We start from the raw sequence: 26,712 nt of genomic DNA on the forward strand, positions 1-26,712 counted from the left end.
ATTTGCAGACACCTGTCTGGCACCCTCCCTCCTTCCTGCTTTTCTTCTCTCTGTAATGCTGAAAAGCTGGAACCGTGTGGGGAAAACATCCAAAGTCGGCCCATTAACAGATTGAAAGAGTTCATGCAATTATTAAAATCAGAATCCATCTGTTCCTGGCTGTTACTTTCACTCTTCATGAATTATGGGTTGCTTCCTCTGTCAGTTCTTATCTAATGAGGCAAGCATTAAATTGATACTGATAACTTCATACTTGATTACCTGTTTTTGGAGCAATTGTTTGTGAACCACTTCACTGTTGTCAAAGAAGAATTTGCTACTATTGAAACAAATTACTTCTGCCACTTGGGTAGTTTAATACTTTTATATTTTCTTCACTTAACATCAACACTGCTAGAGTCCCTCATCTGAGTGTTGCCTGAACGTTTTCCTATCAGGCTTGTTGTGATCATTAAAGTTTATTAGTTCATGGGTATTTTTTTTATCTTTATCTCCATTTACATTAATCTCATCTTCAATGTAATGCATTTTGCTGGCAAGAGATGCACTCTTGCCAGGATGCTCTGTCTTCCAGGAAGGTGCTGATGGAGAGTAGCCATTAAAGTTGAATTATTTCAGGATGTCCTGCCAGCTGCAGTGGAGGTCTCTGCAATTGTTCATTTAGAGTTTAGATCTTATCAATCTGGTCTTTGTGTGAGTGTAATCTCACTGAAATAATAATTTGCACATCTAATTATATGCAATAATCTGAGTTTTCACAGAAATTCTAATGAATAATAATTTGAATATCAATGTAAATGCATCACCGGGACTAAAATGACGAAAAGTGAACTGATTTGCAAGTACACACGAACTACGGTCGTGTATGGTTAAATCGTAATATATTATGCATTTTATTAGTTATGGGAGGTCAAAAGTTGCATGTGTGTATCAGATATATCGGTTATTTGGTGTAGAAAGAGAAAGATCAGTCAGTCAGGAAGTTTAGGTTTTTTCTTTCGTGAAATGTGTTGCTGTTTGGACTCAGTTCAGCACTAAAATTAATCTCCAAAGGGGAAATTATATGATTGTGCAGGAGGAGCAGAACTGTCATAATCTAAAGTATGACGCCTTTGCTTGTGGGATGAAAGTCTACATTCTTGCTAAACTTGGTACTGTGGTCCTAAACAATTCATTCCTTTCAAAAAGTCCGACTCTGCAGAATGCTGCTGGAACATTAGAGCAGGAGTAGATAGCTACACATCACTCACTAGATTTCTTCTTTTTTTATATAAAGAAAATGCATTCTCCTACATAAATGACACATTCTTCATTGTAGCAAAGGTTTAAGAATCCAGCTCTTTCTCAGACAGCTGGTATTCAAAGTAAAGCTGTAACATGTGAGAGGTTTTTTATTTTTTGGATCAGTTCTTGCAAACCACGGAGCTCTTTGCAGCATGAACCTCTTGATGTGTTTTGAACGAGGAAGTGTTGCAGGCACCGATCTTGCTAATCCTTAATAGTGTATGCTGCTTAATGATCGGTGACATACCTCCGGCTGTGCCTTCCCTCCGGCTCCGGTACATTCAGGCTCATGGAGAGTCTCAAAATTACCAACTGAACTCTGGCTGACAATAAAACTTAATGATCCTGGCAAGAATACATTTGGAATGATGCCTTGGATCAGACTTTTCTCGCGATCTGCCCATGCACTTCTGCATTTGTATTGTTTTCCAATATTTTTCAGATGTCGGAAAGTTAAAACGGTGTTTATTGCTGAGCTATATGTCCAACAGTTAACAGATCGTAATTTTACACTCTTTCCAGACATGTGATGGCCCACCTGGCTGCGCCTCTGCGCCAGCGTTAATAACTGTAGTGTCAGGCTGAGGGGCTATCACGTTATTATGACCATCTCCTTCAATGCTGGCACAAATGTGCACAGAGTTTCATCTTCTTTCTTGGCATCTTCGCTCTTAAAACGGGCAAGTGAGACACTGGGACCTCAGATAAAATCCAAAATGTATGGAAATGAGTCTGAAGCACGTGTGGATACACGCTTAAGAGCCATAGAGAGAGTGTGTGTGTGTGTGTGTGTGTGTGATGTGCGTGTGTGATGTGCGGGGGTGAGGCAGTGCCTTGAGACCAATCCAAGCGGTTGGTTTTGTAAGAGATCGTGTTGAGTGAGGGGCCCTCAGGTGCCGCCTGCTGCCATTGAAGATGCTTTTTACTACATTGGATTACTGCTGTGGGTACAATGTAGTTTATCACAAAACAAAAAACCTGTTATCATCGCACACAAATGAAATTAACAGCAGTGAATCGCTTATAGGCTTGAAAAAACCAATCCTGGGGAAGAGTAACACAGGCATGTAGCATCCTGAACACTTGTACACACAGCCGCAGAGCTGTTGCGTACACGCAGAGCTCCCCTCGCATCAATAGAAGGGCGCGCCTCGGAGCCGTTTTACATGAAACCACATGAAAGGGAGGACAGGGCGGCTGAGAGATGCTGCACACAACTGGCTACAGGGAAGGATCATAAGCTTGTGTAACTTTTCTCCCCCAAAAACAGAAACAATAGAAATTATATATCCATGTGAAATATTCAGTGAAAATATAAACACCTTAAAGAGCTTTGTTTGGGTTTGCAGTGACTCAAATTATGACATTACTTCCTTATTTAATTAAATAAATTGAAAGTAGAGATGTACAAAGGTAGAATTATTGTAAATAATTAAATACACATTTTGAAATGGTCAATAAAAAAGCTACTCATTGTTGGCTACTCAAGTGTTTTTTTCTTTTTTTTTCCTTTTCTCAAAGACTGTAGTTTCAATGACATGATGCCAGGGGGCAGTGTAGAGGAGACTACAGCTCTGCGGGGAATTTATATCCTTGTGGGCCGTTTTATTAGACTATTGAACACTGCGGTTGTGAATAAAGTTATGTCTGTCCCCTCAAGGTCAGAGGAGGACTCTGAAGGGAACAGGGATGTCTGCAGTGAGTTTCTTCAGATGAAAGCACTTGAGAGGCTCACTTCTACGGTCAGTACATGTGAATCTGAGAATGATCACAAGGTCATCTGATGTTTAACAGCAGATAACACATAATCAATAGTTAATTTTCTTAAATAGTATAGTATATTTGTTGATTTTGACTCCCTCCTCCATCAGGTACAAAGTGAGTTGGCAGCTGCTCTTGCCCGAAAGACTCGCAAGGCTTGTAAGTATACTTTTAATTGGAGTGTATGCTTTCATGAAGTATTTCTCATGCACTTTTCTTTCCTTTGTTTGAAACTTTATAATGTGAGGATGCCGTGACATAAAACTGCAATGTTGCACTGTTTGGTTGCAGTATCAGAGCAGGACTCTGAGACAACAGAGAGAAGCCAGGAGGAGTCTTGCACACCCAGCGAGGAGAGCAGCCCGGTAATACACACGTGCAAAATGTCCATTACAATTTCTTTACCCCCCCGTACTGATCCTCAAGTTTGTTTTATCTGCTTCCGTAGAACTGGATCATTTCTTAGATATTTATGACAAAACGGGCAAAAAAAATGAAAGCAAAGGTCATGAACTTTCCTCTTTTTGCATCTATTCATTAGGTTGCTCAACATTCAGTAATTGAAAGTCACTTGGAAAAAATGTCTGTGCACTTTCATATTTAAAATTACCCATCCACGTGACCACTTATGTGGAAAGACATTTTCAAGGCTTGAAATAGCTACTACTACAAATGCCCCAAGTGCTAACATTAAATGGCACTGTTTGGCAAAGATACGTCACGTACATAACATGTTCACTTAAAACTGCTTCAGTTCACATTGTTCTGGTTCCCAACAACCTTACCTACTCTCTGGTTGTTTTGATTCTAAAATATTCTTTCATTATGCAGCATAATACACATATACTGCAGTTGCTGTTTATCTGCTCATGTCCTTCTCTTGTTTGCTTTCTTCTTGCAGTTGTATTATAAGGAGGTTGCATTACCTTAATGTGACCCAGTACACACATTTACCTTTCTGTTACACCAACAGGGGACAGGAAGTGGATCAGTCGTAATATTGCTGGCCAATTAAAATATAACCGGATCACCTCAGAAGACCGATTGCATGCCAGTTGCACAATCCAGAATAACAGATGATTTACTGCCTGTGTCTACTTTGGTCTTTGTTAAAGGTCACTGAGTGCCAGCTTCATGTATGTGGGTGGTACACACATGGCTGAACATAGGAGATAGGGTAGGAAGAGTGCACAGAGCAGCCTGTTCGGGCTCTCAACCCATATCCGTACTGTCAAAACATCTTTCTCTCCATCAATTATTCATTTTCAGAAATTAAATGAGGAGGAACATGGCACAAAGAGAACCTTTTATTTATAAATACATATTCAGTGCTATTTATATCACCACTTTGCATGTTGTGTAATTGAAACACAGGAAAAGGTGATAAAGTTAAACTGAAAGATAAAATAAATCCTTAAAAACCTACTTAAACGCAGATTTCCCTTAAACTGACTTGCGCTATCCCTAGGTCACCCCTTAACCAGCCAGCTTCAGTGGTCGGGCTGGGGGATGAAGACAAAGTCAGGCATTGTCAAAACCCCAAACTTCTTAACGGCAGTGTTAGTGGTTGTACTTTTGATGGTAGAAAGAGAAAACTAAGTAAAGTAGGTTAAGACATAGCACAGTGTTGAGTTTGGCTGGTTTAGGGTCTTGGGTCACGTTCACAGTACCAGCTTTTGTTGTCAGTGTGCAAAGGCAAGTCAGAGTCAGGTGAGACGCATAATTGAAATCACTTTCAAGCTACTGCTGATGAACAAAGGCATTTCTTTATAATAGGGGATCACCGATGCTCCAGCTTTGCTACATCAGCTTCGTGCCACAGCCGAGTTGCATGAGAGCTGGTCATCAGATTGATCCACCAATCCTTCTGGGAGGCTTGATAACCGTTGCTGAGTGCAGTGGTTGCATGAGTATTAGGTCTATCTGATTTATTGATTGATTTTATTATTATTTTTAAATAAATAAGACTGACAAAAAACATGCCTCTATAGTAAGTGTCAAGGACAATGCATTAAAGTCCAAAGCTTATGTGCATGAAGAAAGAAGACAAATCATATACTTTGCTAATTCAAAAGCATTTGAAATGAACTGGAGTCTGTGCTAGTTTATCTGACAGCCTACTGCAGATTTAGGCATGTGAGGATCAAAGAAACATGGAGGATATAAGATGAAGAGAAAAGGGGACACATGGAGAAACATGATGTAAACGCACACAGACCAGCCAGGTTTATCTTGGTGGGTTCTGTGTCCAGGACAGGAAGCAGACAGCAGGTTTACAGGAAACTGCAAGGGACACGGGACGGTGGCTGTGATATGTCTGTGTGTGTGTGTGTGTGTGTGTGTGGCTATTCTGCAAGATAAGAGTTGTCATTTGGGGGGGTGTTTTCTTAGTAAACAAGATGAATAATGTTCTGTGTGTGTGTGTGTGTGTGTGTGTGTGTGTGTGTGTGTGTGTGTGTGTGTGTGTGTGTGTGTGTGTGTGTGTGTGTGTGTGTGTGTGTGTGTGTGTGTGTGTGTGTGTGTGTGTGTGTGTGTGTGTGTGTGTGTGTGTGTGTGTGTGTGTGTGTGTGTGTGTGTGTGTGTGTGTGTGTGTGTGTGTGTATTACCTTCAGTTGGAGCAGGGTACCGTGGGATAGTTGAGCCCACAGGAAGGGTTGCCCACATCTCAGCCAAGTGAAACAACCCTCTCTGTCTCTTTTCCAAGGAAAATAAACACAGCAGGTTCCCCGCCACTGGCGATAACCATCGATGTAGCTGCACCCAAGGGAGAACATGCACACTTTTTCAGAATAAAACCATTTGGTTCTTAACTATCCCTAACTCTTTTAATCAAATATTTTTTCTGCTTCTTTGTGTTTGTGTTTCCTTGTTAGGACGTAACTACCTCTACCTCAATGGGATTAAGTCCCAACTAAGGAGGAGACAAACGCAACACACACACACACACCCTAACGCACTTGCTTCTCACAGACACCCACTCCCGCCCACTTATACTACTAATCACACACACACACTCACTCGTTCTCCACCAGATCCTCTGACACAGAGCAGCCAGACTGGTGCAAAGAGAGAGGTGCAACAGATAAAAGGAATTACACTCTCTAATAGATGGAAACAAGTAGAGACAAGGGAGAATAACGGGTAGAACGAGATAACAGTAAAACACCCAGGATTACCATTTCTTCTCGTTGTCCTCACATGGACTTGAAGAGGAAACTTGTTATTGCATCATTTTCTTGATTATGTTCCAACTGGTTCCATCTCTCCTTTGGACAAACGCGTTGAACTGCCGTGACCTCCGATCCTCAAACCTACTCTGAGTGTTTCGAGCATGTCTTGGGACTGCGGCTTGAGATATGTCTTCATCCCTCCTGTGTTGCAGCTGGGTGGGATGTGCGCGTTGCGAGACGGCGGTGACGGCGGCAGCGTTGGGATGGGAACCGTATGCGGCCGCGAGGAGCTCACCAGCCGCCTGGGTCTGGAAGCGGTCCAGCGGCTGGCCAAGGATGGCTGTCGGCTGCTGCAGAATCACAACTACCGTCTACCTGACAGGAACCAAGCGGTTAGTACAGTCTGTTTTTTGTGGCTTTGGTCTCACAAAATGCCTTTATCACCCTACGGTGTGTCTTCTGGCCGGATGATGATCTTCTGTCAAACATGTAATCAGCAAGAGTGAGTTGCAGCTGAATGGTTAGCGTGAGTGGACAGTGAAGTGCGTCATGTGGTAAATGTTGTCATCCCTGCCACCACTTTTAAGCTCACACACACACTTCAGGTCAGCCTTACTCATGGACTCAGGTCGGGGATCGTCATTGTTGGCGCTTCCGTTAATCTTTGAGACGAAAACGTTTTCAGCCTAACTGTTCTTATGAACATAAAGACACATCTTTGCATGAAGTTACACACAAGCTAAAACTCTTAATTGCAGATGCACAGTTAGACTTCATTCAGATAACTTTACATTAAACAACCAGCACTTTTCTACGCTGGGTCCTCTAATGTGGGGTGTTAATAATGGCTCAGTTCAGTGTGATCTCAGAGTTCAGTTTGCTGGTTACAGCTTATAATCATTTGCAAGACTTTTTTTTCATGTGAAAGCTCATGCACTGCAGACACCGTGGCAGGCTGACTCAGTGTGTGCTCATAATGAGCACGGTGTTAGTGAAGCACTGTACTGTATAATCCCGCTCTACAGTCCACCTGAGGGCAGGAAGCAAAGCAAATGCAGTCTGATTTCCTCCTACATCACGATGTGCATGTTTGTAAGATCTGCTGTATGACTTATGAGCTTGGCCAGTTTATCCGAAGCCCAGCTGGGGGGGGTTGTGGTTGCAAAAAGCGTACATAGATTCACTCACATTCATGCATTCAAAGATTCAAAACAGTATCAATACAATGCCTTATAATAATCATTCACTACGTGTCAGAGATTAGCTATTGATTGTGAATAAACATCTAAATCCTCCAGTTTTCCAGTAGTTTCTGTCCTGAAAGTATTTTTGTACAACCAGCAAAACAGAGGCAATGAGAATACTGAAATACTGCACTGGTTCAAATCAAGTTTCCAAACCCACACGTTCTAGCCTGAATTGCAAATGTGCTCAAATTGATATGCAAGAAAATCTCGTGTTTCTGTTCTGAGTGCTTAGAAATTATGAAGCTTTAAAGAAAATTTCTCCTGTGCAAATGCAAAAAAATCAAGCGACTGGTGTGACTGAGAGCATCACATTGCTTCATCACATATCTGCTGAAGGAGAGATATGCTACAACTGTTCTTTTTATTTCAATTATTTGAAATTTTATAAGACTTTAATGTTTGGCTTGAAACATGAGGTGATGCTGAGTGAAAGCTTAACAGTGCAACAATACAATTAATCAGGTGGTAATAATATATGACAAAGATGCAGTTGTAAGTTTTGATGGAGATGTGCAAAAGACTTTCTTTCCTTAAGAAGCTAAAGCAGAATCACTGAGTAAGTGTTATCCCAGGCTACCGATAATAGCAGAAACCAAAACCAATCAAGCAGCTCTATTCAGGACAGTGACCACTCTTTTTTTTTTTACCGGGTTTCCATAGTGATTTTTTTTTTCTCCCTTTAGTTTTATTTTGACGAATGAGGTATGACAAACTGATGTGAGCTGTTTCCATAGTGATGTAACTTGTGTATCAGAGAGTAGCGAGTGCTTCCCTGCCTTCCAGTCACTTCTGATTTGCACGTGTTCTTGCTTGTCTGATTCAGCCATTGTAGTTTTGAAGAGTTTGTCCTGCACAAGGGATTATACAATGTAAAAGCACACATGCATATGTGCAGGAATGCTTTTTGCTTAGCCTGTGTTACTTTTTCGGTATGAGTATTGCCATGCATCAAACCCTTGTGCACACACTCGTTAGCTGCCGACCTAAAAGGATTGTGTTTTCATTTTCTTATCCATTATTTCCTGGAATTAGGGCCAACAGCACAGATATGGGCTGGTCACTGATGGCTGAGCTGCAAACACACACACACACACACACTGGTAGGAAGAGGAAAAGGGCAGAAAGAGCTTCCTTTAGGCGTTCCATGAAATCCACCTTTTCTCTGAAAAATGTTATATAACTTTGTGTGTGTGTGTGTGTGTGTGTGTGCGTGTGTGTGTGCGCGCGATAGGGAAAGAAACACGACAGAACAAGCTACGTTGTCAGATATCAAGCCAAGCATTACTGCCTCTCATGCTGATTTTTGTGCAATACTGAACAGATGCTGCATCAAACAAACATACAGCAAAGCTCTTTAAATTGTTTGTCATTTGACTGTTACTGCAGCAAAGAAATCTCCTTTGGTCACCCTTTTCTGTTTTAAAATGTCAAACTTCTCGAGCATAAAGTCTGGCCACTGAGGGACAGATGTGGGGAAAAAAAGAAAATTTGTGAAGGGAGGAAGGTTGAGAGAAATTTGAGGAAGCGGACGGACTTCCAGGCTGCAAGCAAGTATTTGTCCACAAATGAAAAAAATATGAACGTCGTTTTTTTGCACTTTTTTTTTTCAATGCCTCAGCAAAAAAATCCCCCCTTTGCTCCTCATTTTAGTCAAATTTACAGAGTTTAAACTCATAACAGGTGACTGTAAGGTAAATGTTTTTTTGTATCAGTCACCCACTGCTCTTTTTTTCTCCCACTTTCTTCTATGTAATCTAATTTTCAACCTCAGTCATTTGCTTTCTTTACTCATTCTTCTTTACGTAACTGTGGTCATTCCGCTGAAATCAAGAATCGTGTATTTTTATTTTCCTTGGTTTTAGGACTTTCTGAGGCTAAAGTAATGTTTTTTTAAAGGCTTGCTTTTCTATAAGGATTATTTGTGTAAATGCATCAGATGCACATGCACAATAGTGATGCCTGTGTCACTTTTAGTCATTTCCTTGAAGCTTCTTCATCTCGAGCGTTGTGTGTATGTTCAGGTTTTACCGCAGCCTTTCTCTAAACTTAGCTCGGAGTTGTTTTTCTTGGCATTGATGTAAAGAGTTTGAGCGTTGGTGGGAAGATAAACAGTTTTTTCTTCGTCAGAAGAACAACATTTTTCTCTTCCTTTGTTTCACAGCAGTTGTTCCATAGTTACATAATGTCCTCTTTATTTCTGTATCTTTCTTTGTTAGATATCTGATCGTGTGAAAATACAGCAAAAGTTATTGCTCTTAGAGGAGTGAGACCTATGATAAATGTTGGTGTTTGTAGTAGATGAAGTGGTCTGATTTAATGTCCTTGTTTTGACCACTGAGGAAGTGCATTATCGGGCAATCACATCGGGGGTGGGTGTGACCTTGGTGCTAGTCCAGAATGTAATTAATTCAATGTAGTTTCACATCTATTTAAATTGTATCTCACTACTTACAAGTTCCAGCTTTGTGTTTTGATTCTGACTTTTTACATAAAGAACTGGCAATCATTGGAAAGTACTGTTGAAGGCACCAACCAACTTGACAGAGCCCAGAATATTAGTTGCTGGTCTCAGAGCATCCAGAGCATGACCCTGTGCATACAACGATGCTTAGAAAGGCCATCAGCTGCAGCATTAGAGGAGTTTGTCTACCTGGTGCAAGGCGCTGCATTAAGATTATTAGGTCAACGGGTTTAATATGCTATTACTTGGAGGCTGCATCCCTGCCAAACCCAGGGACTAAATTTTCCAATGATAAGACTCATCACTGCATTTGGTGGTGGTATATGTTCTTTCAAATGAGCATGTTCATACATCTCAAGGCTGGTTGAACGGCCCGACAAACCATCTCCGACCGCGCTGTTTTCTTTACCGAGATCACAAGAAAAGCAGAGCAGTGATCTCCTCTCCATCCGTGTTGCTGTCTTGTTTATTTATCTTTACTCCACCAACTCGAAATATTGAATCACTTTTCTAAGCGAACGACGCAAACGCAGTTCAAACAGCAGGTGTATCCGGCCCTTTAATCGGATAGGTTTACGAGTAAATCGTCCCCCACGTGGGGTGCGCTCTTATGATTGGCTGAAACAAAGGAAGACATCTGATTGGTTGCAGATCCTTCCGTGTAAAAAAAAAAAAAAAAACGTATTTGTGGATGGAATCACGTCAGGGGAGTCTCAAAAGTCACACGCAAATCCAGCGCAGCTCACTGATTAAAAAAAAAACATTTGTAAATCAGGTTATATTTGTGTGTGCATCAAAAATACATTTGTGTATCTTGTCCTACGCAAGTGTGAATTGTTCTGTGCATTTGTGAATTTTGTCCTGTGCATTTGTGGATCGGCGTGTGTATTTGTGAATTATGAGACTGTTCTAGCCCCATACAGTCCTGCCTGATCATTTGCACCCGTGTCTCATCAACCCCTATGATTGTGTCAGTATACTGTATATCTTGTTTTTCCCCTAGTCATACTGTTTTGTCTGTCTTTTTTGCCATCCCATCCGTTTTGCCATCCAGCCTCTTTGCCTTTCTCTTTTGTAATATAAAGTTATTTTCTGTTTTGAAACTCCAGCCATTTCACTCTCCCTGTTTTGGGTCCTACTCCACTCAACACATTATAATTTGACTATTACTGCTGTTTATGGGAACCTTGAGCGTCTTTTGAGTCACAAAACGTCCAATCCAAGTCAAGTCATTGGAGAAAAATCCAATGTCCACCAGAGATCCAAACTAGTCCAGTCCAGAAGACACATGTCAGCTTTTTAAACACATGCAGTCTTTTTTTTTTTTAAAACATCTTTAAGCATACATGCTCCTGTTACAATTCAGAAACACTCAGTGAATTATTTTCTAGCCCTTACAGCACTTTTTTTCTGATTACTTGATGGCTTAATCAGCAACCTCCGTCAGCTAACGTAACAGAGTCGGCCCCATTTTAAGATTAACAGGCCACAGCTACAGCTGCTGCAGCGCACAGTACGCTCGTACGTGAGTAAAAGTAAAAAAAAAAAGTAAAGCTCATCAGTTTCCTTTATTACTAATATGTACTGACCCTGAAAACAACCCATCGCTTAGATCTGATGTTTGTTTCATTGATGAAACTGAACCTAAATAGCTCTTAGAATTGCAAAAGCATCATATATCATGTATTCAGCATCACCCCCGAGGGGGAGGAAGTGGTTGCTGCTTAGCATCTGTATTTTACTCCAGCAGAGTGAGTCATTAGGGCACATTTATAAACACAGAGTACTGGCAGCGTATGTTTAGTCTGACCCACTTGGTATCCCACCTTCTATCTCTCAGCATCGCGTGTAGACGACGTCTCTGTTTTTCTTTGAGTGTTTGCTTGTCAGTGTCTGCCTCTTTGTTGTTGTTGCTGTTGTTTTTTGATTGTCATGAAAGTGTCTGGGTGCTCCTTAAAATCCTTTTTTTTTTCTTTTTAAAAAAAAAAGTGCATTGTTATTTCATTCACAACTTTGCAATTAAAACAATTCACTTTTCTTCAATTTTTAGTACTTTCTTCATATGTAGCTGTGATGTTGATGCTTAGACCGAGGAAAACTCAACTGACACACACCTCTATAATAAGAGCTGTGTGTCAGTTGTGATTGCTGCTCAGATGTTGTGGTTGTGACACGGACTGTGAAGTCTGGAGGAGGAACATGCTTCTTTATGGCCGCTCCTGCTACCGTATCCTCATCTTCCTCCCTCCGCTGCTCTTTTTTATCTTTCCTCGGGCAGTTTCTTTCTCATTGTCCTTCCCTGCTCATGTGTGTGTCAGGGTCACATATCAATTTTCTACTCATTTTTGGAAGAAGATATTTCAGAGTCAGCCCATATTGCTCACATTGTGATTTATTACCTGACATCATGGCTTTTCAAGACGAGTAATCTAATATTTACATTTGATAGAACCAAATAAGGGCTGTGTCATTATTCTTCTTCTTATCGTTGCAATAACTACTATACAGTAACTGAATAAGGGACAAATCTGTTACACTTATCAAAAGAAATTTTGCAATTCACATACTGACATATTTACTGCAATTTATTGTGCTTGTGCGCCTCTTAACAGTTTTCCTTTTAATGAGAGACATCTCGTCTCATTTTATTATTTCACATATATGAAAACTACGTGAATACATTTTCCATTGAAGCAGTTTTGAGTGCTCATCCGGTATGATTCTTTGTGTGGTTGGTCTCTATAGACTGGCGAGCTACCCAGTGTGTGCCCCGGTATTGACTGTAGCCCCTCTGGTACTTTGAATAATATTGAAATGGATCTGAAAATCTGAGTGCTCTCTGGTGGACACAAGAATCCGGTGGTGACACAATCTGTAACTTTTCTATGCTCTCAGATTGAACTCTGCTCTGTGGAAGTGAATGTTCACAATCTGGACACAAAGACCTGAGGGCAGAAGAAGGAAGTGCATTGTTTGAAAGCGGATGCAGGGTTTGCATCATACCTGTTTTGTAGTGTGTTCTGACTGACTGACTAAACAAGCCTCCTCTTCATTCCTCGGATTTCCTCCCGGCACTTTCGTCCTTGCTCCGCTTTGTGACTTTTTCTCTCTCTCTTATTATTTTTTTCTTTCTTTCAGGAGGCGGTGGGGAGGGTTTGCCTTAAGGAGAGAGGGCGAGACGTATTGGTGTTGCAGAGGGTAACATCATCACTGACGTCACCCTCAGACCGGCCCTCACCTACGTCGTCAGGGGGCGGGTCCAGAGAGGACGAAGGCAACAAGAGGTCAGTTCCTCCTCCTTGATAATGAAAGCCCTCTCAAATCTAACTGTAGCAAAAGAAAAGAAATAATGATAGCTCTCCTTCCTCCCGGTTTATGTCTCTAATTTGGGATCTTAAGTTGCAGCAATGCACTCTGCTGTACACAAGCAAAATACCAGCAGTGCTACTGGCATTGTATTTGTGTGTCTAAGATAATATATGCTTTAGCCTCTGGCAGAGCAGCAGGAAGGAAAGAATGGCTTTTTGTATTCAGCTAAAGGGGAAAAAAGATGACACCAAGACTTTAGTGTTGAATGCTGTTTGTGTTCAGAGTTTTTCTATGTGTACTTAAGTCAGTGCCTGCCAAGACCTGAGGCATGAAGCAGGGAGTGTCACTGAGAGGCAGGTTAAGTGGTTTGTACGTTTTCATACAGGTTGTAGCATCTCTCGTAGCATTCAGCTCGCCCTTATGTGTTACTGTATGAGCTGTCAGACACCGTCTTTGTCTTTAGAGCTCGTAGCGGACAGGGGCAGACAGCGAGGTGGCGTACCCCACAGACCAACCATATTTCTGGGTATGAAAAGTGCTGCAGAAGGGCTGATCATATACATGGCCTCGGAGCAAGCTACACTGGTGGAGGCAGAGGAGGATCTAGATGATGACGACGATGAGAGTAGCAGTGAGGATGAAGATGGTAGAAATTCAGCCGTCTGCACATTTGATGTTCCCCATTTACGCTACATTGATGATGACGATGGGGACGAGGAGGAGAGGGATAGTGGATGGAGCGAAGGAAGCGGCTGCACTTGGTATACTGGTACTAGTGAGGAAGACTGGAACTCTTCATCTTACAGGTACGTGGTGGTATCTGGAACACCGCTTAAGATCTTGGAGCATCTGCTTAGTGACCTGCGGCTGGATGACCAGAGGGGAGCGTCCGAGAACAGGGAGAGCGGTAAGATTGAAGACACACATGAACACATGGCGTTGCGCGCAGACTCACCTGTTTTGAGGACGTCTAAATACACACATAAATGTATGAGCGTGTCCGTTAAAAAGACACATACAGTAGAAACATAGACACAAGGCGTTGGAATAAAACAAAACTCTGTTATTTTTTTTCTAAGTTTGCAAGTGACGGTGCTTAAATAAAACAACTGAAGGCTAACAAACAAACAAACCACACTGATCACATACTCTGCACCGGCTTTGTTTTGTCAAATGAACAAAGAACCGCACCTCCCCCTGAAGGAATTTTAGTCTGGTGCTGCACAAGTTGCAACAAAGCCAGGAGGCATGCAAGTGTTTTCAGAAATGTTCAGCGAGTGTGTGTATAAATGTAGCTGTGTGTCAATCCTCACACCAATTTCAGGTGCATTCACTCAGCCATGTTATTGCCTGTAAATGGGAGGAGCATTCAAGACTTCAAATGCTCTAATGAGGTTGTGAAATCGCTGCCTCCGGGTGCTCCTGGGATTTCTCGTCTTCTAATTTATTTTATGGTAGTCCAGTAAGTTTAGTTATGTTTTGCTTATTACTAAAGATTTTTTTTACTATTGACACCATTTTTTTTATTTTTATTTTTGTATCACTTTCATACAAATCAAAAGAAAAATGGATGTTATTGAAAATACAAGATGGTTGTTTTTTTCTTGTATTTACATTCACGAGCATCAGTAACATCCTGCAGCCTAAGTTCACCTAAGAAGTATTTGTATCACTCTAGGACATTGGAGGCACAACTTTTTACTTGATAAAAGTCCTGCCTCTTTGCACCGTTTAAAGACAAGGAGCCTTTATACGCTAACTCCAGCCTCAGCTCCACCAGCTCCCAGCGGTCCGCAGCGAGCCATCTCACTGAATTGCAGGAAGCAAAGGCAGAAAGAGTGAGAGATAAATGTGGGAGAGAACTGAGATGGTCTTTGTGGAGAAAGTCCGCCTGATATTTATTCAGTGAGGAGAGTAAAGGAGTGGAGGGAGAGACGGGAGAATGGCTGCTCAGGCTGTGAGCATGTTTAGCTGCCCCGTGCATTTGCATTTGTTTGTGTGTTTGTCGTTTAATCTGGGCAGCCTGAGGAAGTGTGCACATATACAGTGTTTCGTGAATACAAGTGTGTGCATTGACCCCTCTGGGGTGGTGCTGTGCACCAGTGGGCTCGCTCGTGGAGCGTGTTGAACAAGCTCAAATACCCCTCTATGGAGAGGGACCAATTACCCGAAACACTCTTTCCACATACACATGAAATACAAACACACACCAGATCAGACAGCAGCAGGTTGCGGTGATTAGTTCAGCACACACACATTTTCTCCTTTATTTTCCTCCTCCTTTCTGTCTCGAAACAGATAAAGTCCCCAAGGTCAGAACTGAATGAGTTATTCATAAGCGTACTGTGCGCGCGCACGTGTGTGTGTGTGTGTGTACCGCAGTGCATGTGTTTGAATTTGTGTGTGCCAGTGGGCAAACACAGAGGGGCATATGTTGAAGATGAAAATGGATATTTATCATCACGCTGAGCTGAGAGCGAGCGTGGGAGGAGAGAAGTAGTGGGGGGGGAAATGCAATCGGCAAGAAGGAGAAAATGAATAACCAGGGTATGGGGGTGGGGCGGGGGTGGAGGGCAGACGTGAACAGTTGGGAAGGAGGGAGTAAGAAGGGGAAATGGAGAGCAGGAAGTCTGCGCAGGACGGAGCTCTATATGTGAACAGAAAAGACCTCCGAAAAAAAGTCTATGAAGTAAATCAACAGGGTTTAAAAAAAAGGGACGAGCTCAGTCAGACCTGCTGCGAAAAAAAAGATCTCCTGAAGGTTGTGGTTTTATTTATAAAGGGAAGATAGTTGATCAAATATTAATACCCTGGCCTATGCTCAGCCTTCTATTATTGATTTCTTCGCTCTCTGCGTTACAAAAGCCATATGTGGGTCAGTAATTTTTCCAAAGAAAACAGAAACAGTTTGACACCGCAGACACACACACACACACACACGTGCAAATGGTGCTATCTCACACCAACAATGGCTCATTGCCCATCTGCCACAAGGGCTGTTTATACTTGATTTTTACCTAATAACAACCTGCCGAGTGTCGTGTATACACGCTCGTACACACATTCTTGCTGTGTGACTTGTACAATAACCTGCTCCGCTGCACCCTTGATGTGGTTTTAGTGTATCATTTGATTTTAGTTCATCTTTTTATTGCAGGTTATTTTATTTGTATAACAGCAACTTGCTGCAAAAGTAGTCTCTGAAATGATGCAGAGAAAGTAAACAAGTTAGACTCGAGGCCAATTCTGTTATGATCCAATATGTGTTGGTATGTATGTATGTTTATGTATATATGTATAATATAAATAAATACACATTTCAATTGAAAAAAAGTTATGTGTTTAACCCTTGCAAGGTGCTAATGGTAAGGAAAGCCCTCTGAGGGAACTGAAGGCCTTCGCTCAGGCTTGGGTCATTTTGACCTGAGCCTGAGCGCCTTGCAAAGGTTAAGGAAACCAAGGGGTCACAATGACACTTTACATTGCTTAAGTTTCTTGTCCTGAGCATCTATGGCCCAGTGGGTAATAATGAAGGAGCAGCAGATTTTTTTTTTGAGCAACCATATAATAACTTTTGAGTTTAATAAAGTCACTTTATTTTGAGTCCTAACAATCCCCAAGTCTCCAAACATGCATGTGTTGCATGATAACACATCAGTGGTGGACATTTGATCCTTCTGGGAGTTGACATTTAGTCTTGGGCGGGATGTAGTTACAGCTCCCCTTTCAGATGTGGTGAAGGTTTTCCATGTATTTTTACAACCAGCAAAAGAAATGAGAAGGCTTTGCCTCATTGCAGCATCCAGGCCTTTTATCAAAATCAACACTTTTCAGCATGTCGGTTGCAGACTGGTTATTCTTGTTTCCTGTAGTGGAGGAGATTTTAAACATGTAAACATGCAGTGAGTGGAAGAATAGAAGACCAGCACTGAACAGTGGTCAAACCCAGCAAAATTAGAATGGCATAATCGTGATAATGTGTGTTTTCTTGTCTCTAAATGAATTCCAATCTGTTTTTCACTTCTTTCAGTTTTTTTTTTTCTCATCAGGAAATATTGAGTCCATTAGCTATAAAACCTTTCACTATATTCATCAACTAGTCTCAAAGTAGTTTTTTTTTTGTAGCTTTTTTTCACTTTAAAATAGCTCCGAAAGCACAACAGAAAAAGTCCATGCCATAAAATAAAAAGCACAGAATGTGCAGAGTTGGGAAATTGTCTCTGTCTGCCTTTACAAGTGATTTAAAGCTGCTTTAATAAATAGGACTGTAAGCTTGAGCTTGGTGGTTTACTCTTAAACTCATTGTTTCTATATCAGTATCTATAATCAAGTATTTTGTTTTCAAAGTTAATGTGTGTTTTGAAGGATTATTGAAGTAAATCAGTCTGAAACAAATCTTTTTTTTTTCTTTTCTACAGAAATGCTGCTAGATGACTTCCTGTTGACCTACTTGGTCTTCATGTCCACTCATGACCTCTGTCAAGCACTGCTTGGACAATATCCTTACGACATGCAAACACAAATTTAAACACGCATTTCGTAGCTTTCAGACTTTCAGACTGTTGTCTCCTTGACCGCAGCCACCTATAGCAGCGCCCGCTGCAGAGGCCAGGAAGAGGGCAAAGACGCCCTCTTCAGGAAGCGTAAGGTACTGCAGCTGGTGTCCCACTGGAGCAGGCTTTACAAGGACTTCCTGAAGGAAGAGGAGCACATCAGGAGCTTCATGAAGGTATGCCAGTATCCATTTTTCTCACCTCTGAAATATGTTTATATTTATATATTCTTCAGCTGCGTGAGTTTCATCCTCTGATGTCCATCCACGTTTATCGTTGAGGAGGATCAGGACTCATTTATCTTCATCCATCTTGTTCTTGAAAGTGGTTGTCCTCAAGTTCTGCATGAATGGACATAAATCATTTTATATAGAGGGACAGGGATCGTGTGTGTGTGTGTGTGTGTGTGTGTGTGTGTGTGTGTGTGTGTGTGTGTGTGTCTGTCTGTCTGTCTTTGAGCTTACCATTTGCTGAATCAGTGCTCATGCTCAGCTGAGCAGCTATTTCCCACGGGGGAAGCTTGTTGATGTACTTATCTCATCCCTTTGATAAACAGATGGGGAAAAAAAACTTGGACTTTTCTGAAAAATCCTCACATAAAGGAAAGGGTATGCTCAATATATGTGGTCACATGTTATTTCATGAGAGAAATAAGAAAATAAATGTGATGGTTAAAGTAAAATGTTCTAAAATGGGGTGTACTGAGAGGATTGAGGTGCGCACGCCTTCTATAGTTGCTCAATGTCACATTTTTCACCACATATCCTGCTTGTAAAAACTGTTTTCCTCCTTGTTTTCACCTTGTAGACTGAATTATACTGGGATGATTAAGTCGTCTCAAAATTGAGGGAACCAACACGGACTCACACACACACACACGCACGCACGCACGCACACGCACACACAAGATGATCACACATCCACACACTCATGTGGATGTGTCACCAGTCATAAGTCCCACTGTAAGATGACAGCTCTGTTACTCAGTGGTTGGTTGTCATGGAAACCAAACTGGTAGGGTTGGCAAGGGCATAATCTCATATTGAGAGTGTAACCCAGGTGATAGTTGCCTAGTAACAGAAGGATGAAAAGGGAATTGGGATTGGAAGCTACGTTAGGTCATTGAACACAACAAAAGAGGTCCGTAGGAATGTGTGTAACACACACACACACACACACACACACACACACACACACACACAGGTACACACGTAGACAAAAAGTGCCTAGTCATCCATTTAAGAAAAAACATTTAAAAAGTGACTGTGTGTCTATTCTTTCTACTATCAACCAATGTCAGCAGATGGAGGTTAAGGATGGAAAGTGAGTGCCTGCTCTTGCTGTTCTGATGACATTCTCTTTAAAGGCATTCAGCCTGATTTAATCAGCAGGGTGCTGCATTTAATGCTACAGCTGCCTTTTTAAAAGATATTCTAGGCAAAGTGGCTTGGTCTGCAACAATGTGGAGGAGTTGTGAGCTCACCTTTTTTCATTTGCACCTTTTTTGCAGACGCAAAATGCTGCAAGTGAGGATAAAAACAGACACTAGTACAGCTTTACAAAAGACGCAAGGTGTCAGATTTTATAGTTTCTACAGTATTGTTGGCTTTTGTTTGAAGGAATATCAATGTAAAAGACTAATACGATCTGAAAGCAATTGATCTAATGAAAGGTTTAAACTGCAAAGAAGGCTCTTATTTGGATCAATAAACTTAAAAATGTCTGCTTTAGTGTGAGAATTCAAATTTGATTTGCATTTGTCAATGTTTGTTTGTTCTGCAACTGTAATTATGATGTACCTGGAGTGACAGCTATTAATCATGCAGTAAAAAATGTCACACATTTGAGAACAAACCAAAGAAACATTGGTTAAAATCATAAAAAAGGGAACCAAAAGGAAACATTCATTAAATCAGAGCACAGTGCAGTGTAATAGGAGATTACCAAACCATTTCTCCTCCATTCCATTTTATACCAAAACATTATGCTTGGTTGTTACAAAATTACTGTTTTCTGTGTCACAGATATGAATAAACATGCTTCCTCTACCCACAGATAATTGGCCCTTTTAGAGACAAAATGAGCAGAAAGCGTATCAGTTGTCGTTTCTCTGCAGTAGAAAGCTGCCTTGTGCCAGAATAAAAGCTGTATCAGGCCCGGAAAACAACTGTCATCAACCTGACCTGTACTGATATTAGGAATCTCTTAATTCCTCTTGTATGATCCGTACATCATTTATATACTTGGCAATGATTTACATGTATTTATGATACATAAATGTGTTAATCAGGATGTATTGACCAAAGATCAAAATGTATTGTTCTAAAATCTGCATAATGATCAGTTTAATGGGTAAAATCAATATTTTACCATGATTAAAGAGCAGACAGAAATTGGCAGCATGTCATAAATGTAATTAATCTTTCCTGTGTGTGCCTGTTAGACCTTGTACAGGTGTGTTTTAGAAGATCTGTACGAGTTTCCCACGCTGGAAAAAGACCTGAAGGAGTTTCAAAAACTCCTGCGCCGCAGACAGTAAGTGCTTTTTATTTCTGTCCAAAAACAATAAAAGTGACTCCTAAGAGATTTTCTATGAAGATATTAAATGCTTTGTTCATGCGTTATCTTTGAAATATTTAGCGTGGTTATATCCCTTCTCATCTCTGTGTGTTGCTTTCTTGCAGCACGGTGGACGACTGTCCCCCAAACCAGAAGGTATGACCTCGTGACATATACTGAAACTTAGTGAGCACATCAGGTTCTGATACAGATACTCCAGATGCCGTGAGTGCCCAACAACATCCAATGCAAGTTTTTTATCCTCTTGTATCGTCTGTTTTGTCTCTGTCAGAGCAAACAAATGTATCAGCAGTTGAGTTTGAAAGAAAACTGTTTCCAGCCTCGCAGTCCACAGGCAGAGACTCGAGAGGGTAAGTAACAGACACAAACGCAACACTACACACTCTACACAACACACTACACACTCCCCAATGCTGCCCACAGTCATCTACTCATGCATTTAACTCAAGATTAGACCTTTTTTTCCGTCTATGTGCCCTTTAGTACAATTTAAAGCATTGCAATATTATTTTTCTCATTTTGTGGTGAATATTTTATTTCTTTAGTGATATGCTGTGTGTATGTGAGTGCCGACTCCTACTTAAGTGTCCACACACACCCTGCACTGGAGGCCCATCAGCTGCTGAGGATTGTGGGTCTTAAGATGGACAGAGCCGAGGAAGACATGGTGCTCGCTGTGGTGTCGCACACCGGAGGTACGCAATCGCAAGAAGGATTGAATCGCACTGATTTGTCTGCAGATAGTCAGAAGCAAGTGGATGTCCTTCAATAAAGTTAAATACTTTGACGTTGATAGCTGTCCACATCTGTTGGAATATCTGTCTGAGTTAACATAGACTTGTTTTTCTAGTTCATAGCCCCTGGAAACATAAAAAATACATCCTAGACTGTAAGACTAAGCACAGTTTGGTAATCGTTGCTCCTTGTCTTCACGTATTTGTCTCTGCAGAGCGGCGGGTGTTGCAGCCCAGCGACTGTGTGTATTCAGAGTCTCTAACTCCACAGGGGAAGCTTGTGGCCTGTCGCAGGGACCTCAATGAGATCTTGGTATGTCTTCTATTTGTGCTTCCATCACTCTGTACCCTTAGATTTGATGTTTTTTCCACAAGTGCTGGTAGATTCTAAAGACTCAATTACCTGTATAGCAAACTATTATTTTAAGTGTTTGTCCTGTCTCATCCTGTTGATGAAACCCCCTGTGCTGTATCAAGCTTATGTTACATCGGTCGTGAAAATGCTTAGAGTGACACTTCAGGCAGGTGATTATAGACTCTGATACTGTAAAAGAGAAAACTTGTGAGCCAGAATGATGCTGCTGTTGCCTGGCGTGGAGGATAGGGTGGATGTTATCTCTGGGAAATATGTTGTTCTGTGCTGTCAGTGGAGCTTCAGCTGCTATTCCTTAAATAACTTGCTATTAGAAGATGTTGGTTGCAAACTAGTTCATCCTTCCTGTTGGACTACTTTGAAAAATCTGATATCCAACTTGTAAGCAGGAAGAGATGTAATGTTCTGGCGGGGTTTTGTCATTTTATTTGTATGTTATAAGGCTGTACTTAGTCAAAGTCCATGGTTGCATCCAGATATGCTTTGCTTCGCCCTGAAACTGTGTTTCTACATTTGGATTTATTGTTACATATACAAATCTACGTTTCTTCTGTTGGAGGCCTTCTGTTTAATAATCTCAGCAAGACGAATCTAACCCGTATCTAAAGAGGTTAGTCAGGAATTCCAGACTCTTAATATCTGGTTATGTCTCCTAATTTGTGATATCAGTGTATTTGTCTGGAAAAAAGGCACAACACTCCACCTAAAGATAGTAATTCAGCAGTTATATAAAGACATAAACATATTTCCACTCCACACTAACTCTATAAGATATAAACATGTAGGATATGTTCTAGTATTCTTGCTGCAGTTTCAATTTAAATATATTTGAGAAACAATATTTTTTTATTCATTCATCAGGCAAACGCACTGAACTGAGTTCACCAATAATTGTGTATCGGAGACGCTGTGAAGGAAAATAAATTTAGCTACAAAGAAGCAGTGACATCAGGATCACAGCTGGAGCTCTATTGGCTGGGATTTTCGAAAATCCAAGATCGTTGTGATCATTTGTTCCCAAATAATACATTTCTCGTAGGTAGAGTACATGCTCTATTTTTTTGCATGCATTATCTTTTTGTACGCCATCTTAATTTGGGTTTTGCATGTGTGTGCAGCCTCCTTTAACAGACAGCGCCGAGTTAAGCAAGAGGCCAGTTCGGCTCTTGGGCATCAACACCTGGGACGTGGCAGCAGCACTCACACACCTGGATTGGAGCCTCTTCAAATCCATCCATGAGGTAGGACATCTCTGTGCAGACATGGGTTAGGGTTAGGTGTGTGTCCATACCTTTTTAAATAAATGGATTCTCATTATATCGCACATCTTGGAGGGGCTGAGCTATTTAAATAAAAGAGTTGAAAATGTCCTGAAAATGGTTAAAACTAACTTGTTTTTCTTTTTAAAGTTGAGATAACGTTTTTGTTTCAGGTGAATTGGGATTCCTGAAATCTTTTTTAACAGAATAATTGTAGACTTTTTTTTTTTTTTTAATCATTTTCTTTATGACACAGCTGTCGTACCGCTCAGGAAGGAGACGACTTTGTGCGCCAGAGATGAAGGCGTTTTGTTATGTAACGTGAAAATGAACTTCAGAAGACCTTGTACAATACAGGCTGAAACCACAAAGAGAGTATTATCAATCCCCAGTAAAACGCTGCTAAAAGGCAGCGCAGTAAGAGAACGCCACTGCTGCAAAACCACCATTGAAAAGTGGCTTTTGTGTGTGTTGCTGCGGTTTTCTGTTTACCTTTTTTGGAGGTGTGTCCTTTTTGAAATGAAAATAAAAAAAATCATACAAAACCAAGTATGACTGACATTCATGTCCATAATTAAAAGATGTAGACCTATGAGCGATTACGATGCTTAACTGATTTGAGACACTCCCTCCTTCAACATACAGCAGGAGCTGGTGTATCACACCCTCAGCCGCACTCCTGCCTCCAGCCACACAGCCGCGCTCTCAGTCCTCCTCCAGCGCTGCAACGAGGTCCAGCAGTGGGTCATGTCCGAGGTGCTCATGTGTGTGTCCCTTAACAAGAGGGTGCAGCTGCTCAAGAAGTTCATTAAGATTGCAGCTCAGTAAGAACACGCACAAACACACAACATGTGAAAGAAGAAATGAAAGTGCGGTCAGGACTTCTCTCCACATTAATCTGATTTCTTCCCCTTTTAAAGCTGTAAAGCCCAAAGAAATCTGAACTCTGCGTTTGCCATCATCATGGGTCTTAACACGGCTTCTGTCAGTCGACTCAATCAAACATGGGAGGTGAGGCTCTGAGTTGCTGTTCATTCATGCATATTCATGTTTTGCATTTTAGATGCGGTTCTAAAAATATCCTCCATTTCAGAAATGTCCAGGGAAGTTCAAGAAGCTTTTTTCAGAGTTGGAGCTCATCACGGTGAGAACAGGGAGCGGAGTACATGCTGACATGAAAATGTGTTCCTTTATGATTTTATGATCAAATCCCTAAAAACATATCCAGGTTTTTACTGCATTTTTCCTCATTTCTTTCTCTCTCTAGGATCCATCTCTCAACCACAAAGCCTACAGAGAGGCCTTCAAAAGAATGAAACCTCCCAAGATCCCTTTCATGCCGCTCCTGCTTAAAGGTATATTTTAAACCCTCCGCACACACACAGATACACACACACACACACACACAGATATCTAAGATATATCTGGATAAATCCTTAATATGCATATCTGTTGGTTTTAGATATCACTTTTATTCATGAGGGAAATAAAACCTTCCATGACAACCTGGTCAACTTTGAGAAGCTGGTGAGTCGAGTCACTTCTGTAAAACCTTTCAGTGTGTTCGAGTTTGCAGCTTGTACAATTTAAATGCAACATCAAATGAGTTGAGCCATGAAAAATGTTTACTCTATATGTGAAAACTGCTGTTTCAATATCAGTTCTTCATCACTAACGGTGAACCTGCAGTTATTAGCTAAAATAGCTGTTACCTCAGTCTAAATGATAAAATCGATAAAATATGAGATCTTGACTATTATCTAGTATCTCACTGATGAAGCGTGTCTTTTCTCAAACCAACAGCATATGATCGCAGACACGGTGAGAATGATTCGCCACTGTCAAAGCGACTTCCCAGGTAAGTCATTAGTTGTGATTCTGCGGTGCAGTTACAGGCTGTGGTGCAGTTACAGGCTGTGGTGCAGTTACAGGCTGTAGGACAGTTACAGGCTGTGGTGCAGTTACAGGCTGTGGTGCAGTTACAGGCTGCGGTGCAGTTACAGGCTGTGGTGCAGTTACAGGCTGTGGTGCAGTTACAGGCTGCGGGGCAGAGGAGTTAGAAGAAAGTGGAAACCAAAGATACAACCATGTTAGTCATTAAACAAGGGCCACAATTGTGCAATAAGCCTCCAGTCTCAGTCTAACAATATCTGAAGGCTGTGCAAAGTGATGCCTGTCCTCTGGTGGAACTGACATTTTCAGTGAATTCAATGATTTTGGGAGATGCTTTTGAATTGTTCCAGTCAATGTCTTCCTTGATTTGTGAAAATAGTGGAACATTTGAGAAAGACACAAAAGCAGCAGAGCCAGACGGAAAAATGTAGTTTAAGTGTTTAAACCAGGGTATTATGTGGACTATGTCGCCATCTGCAGTTGATTTATTGTACTTACAACAGAGTTCGTTTCTCTTACAGTTTCTAAGCAACCATTTCCAGACAGTTTTTTTTTTATTCATATAACTGCACAGTTGTGCAGTTTGCTTGTATTGATATGTGTTGTTGCTTCCCCCATAAAATACATCTTCTTGACTGAAGCATGTGTTTTTCTGTCCTTCTCCTAGGCAACGAGGTGATTGGGGTCGACAGTGCGGAGGTGAGGGCGAGCGTTCACTGCCTGCACATCATCGACAATCAGCAGACGCTCTTCGAACTGTCACACAAGCTGGAGCCGCGTGCATAAGCACGCTCACAAATGTGCTCTCACGGACGCACTAGACACATCGCAGAAATGCCAACGTGTGTGTTGTGACACGGACGCTTTGTACAGCAAAATCTCACACACTCACAAACAACTGCATCCAGATCACACAAGCAGCAGCGGCGTCAGCTGGACAATAATGAAACTCAGCTGCTCTCTGTCTGTCCTGGAAAGGCTTTCTTACACTCAGCACGTGTTTGTGATTCTATAAACACGCGACCTTTCCACACGAACAGGATCTGAGCGGTAAGATGGAGATTTGCCAAACTTCGATGGAGAGTCAAGGAGGCTGTGATTATTTTGTACAGTATCTGTCGGACTGAGTATGCCTTTTATTTTGTTTTTTGTGAACATTATTTGGTTATTTATGAGGTTCTCCATCAGGTGAAATGTTCCTTAAATGTTTATCAATCTTGTCATCCTGTGATTGTCAGTAAGGACCCGATAACCTGATCATCATTTCAAACACAAAAACACTTTGACATTCAAACATTTTACAGTCATTTGAGGGAAATCTGCAGCAGGGTGTGTATGGTGTAGTATGACAACGCCTGCATAGCACATACAAGGATTTGTACTTTGATACATGTATGTGCAGGTTACATGCTGAAGGTATCTTAGTGTGAGTAGAAGCCAAGCAATTCTTGCCTTTATTTTTTTCAAGCCACTTTTAGCCAAACACTCCTCATGCACTACACTCTATGATGTCTTAAATGTGAATAGACTGATCATCATGCGTTCTACTAACTGTGGACCTCAACACTTCTTAGTGCCAAACATCACGTTGAGCGCTGCAGCACAGCCGTACCGTAGAGCTCCTGCTTTGTTTAGGAGTCGCAGCATTTGAGTTGGTGGACTGAGCCCCGCGATGACGTCTCGTCCTCAGTCATGTAAAGCCAATCTCACTTCTCACAGTGATGCTTTCTGACATAATGACTGACTGAGTTCAGGGTATGAAAACACAGTCCCAGTACAGAGCAGGTTTTCTTTCTTTATATTCCTTGAAGAAACTTTGATATAATGCAGTTTATTCAAATTACTACACAGCAGGAGGATTTTATTCCACCACATCATACTCGATTCTTGCAAACTGAAGAGATGTTTCACTCAGAAGTGGTCTTACGTACACTTTGAGGACTAGCACATGGACCAACAGAAGAAAGGAAGCACAAGGACAACAACCTCTTCTCTCATCATGCCATCAACCTGCTGGAGTTGTACCCGTTGTTATCAATCACATTATCTATTACTCTTTAAAAAAACTCGACTTAACGGCCAGGAACC

At 41.3% G+C, this 26,712-nt stretch overlaps 1 protein-coding gene across 1 annotated transcript in view; it reads left to right on the forward strand.

Annotated features, from left to right (window-relative positions):
• rapgef5a (Rap guanine nucleotide exchange factor (GEF) 5a) overlaps positions 1 to 26,493 on the forward strand; it is a 42,591-nt gene extending 16,098 nt beyond the window's left edge. Inside the window, exons 6-26 of the mRNA XM_061742652.1 lie at positions 2,945 to 3,026; positions 3,156 to 3,204; positions 3,337 to 3,410; positions 6,428 to 6,607; positions 13,062 to 13,207; positions 14,039 to 14,139; positions 17,651 to 17,729; positions 17,817 to 17,961; positions 20,229 to 20,320; positions 20,470 to 20,500; positions 20,637 to 20,715; positions 20,911 to 21,060; positions 21,315 to 21,412; positions 22,591 to 22,713; positions 23,377 to 23,555; positions 23,652 to 23,742; positions 23,825 to 23,875; positions 23,999 to 24,086; positions 24,194 to 24,258; positions 24,535 to 24,589; positions 25,292 to 26,493. Of these exons, the coding sequence (XP_061598636.1) occupies positions 2,945 to 3,026; positions 3,156 to 3,204; positions 3,337 to 3,410; positions 6,428 to 6,607; positions 13,062 to 13,207; positions 14,039 to 14,139; positions 17,651 to 17,729; positions 17,817 to 17,961; positions 20,229 to 20,320; positions 20,470 to 20,500; positions 20,637 to 20,715; positions 20,911 to 21,060; positions 21,315 to 21,412; positions 22,591 to 22,713; positions 23,377 to 23,555; positions 23,652 to 23,742; positions 23,825 to 23,875; positions 23,999 to 24,086; positions 24,194 to 24,258; positions 24,535 to 24,589; positions 25,292 to 25,410 (2,077 nt within the window). The 3' untranslated portion in view covers positions 25,411 to 26,493. The remainder of the gene's footprint in view (positions 1 to 2,944; positions 3,027 to 3,155; positions 3,205 to 3,336; positions 3,411 to 6,427; positions 6,608 to 13,061; positions 13,208 to 14,038; positions 14,140 to 17,650; positions 17,730 to 17,816; positions 17,962 to 20,228; positions 20,321 to 20,469; positions 20,501 to 20,636; positions 20,716 to 20,910; positions 21,061 to 21,314; positions 21,413 to 22,590; positions 22,714 to 23,376; positions 23,556 to 23,651; positions 23,743 to 23,824; positions 23,876 to 23,998; positions 24,087 to 24,193; positions 24,259 to 24,534; positions 24,590 to 25,291) is intronic.
• Positions 26,494 to 26,712: the final 219 nt, after the last annotated feature.

Source organism: Cololabis saira, chromosome 15, assembly GCF_033807715.1.
Source record: "Cololabis saira isolate AMF1-May2022 chromosome 15, fColSai1.1, whole genome shotgun sequence".
Taxonomy (NCBI): domain Eukaryota; kingdom Metazoa; phylum Chordata; class Actinopteri; order Beloniformes; family Belonidae; genus Cololabis; species Cololabis saira.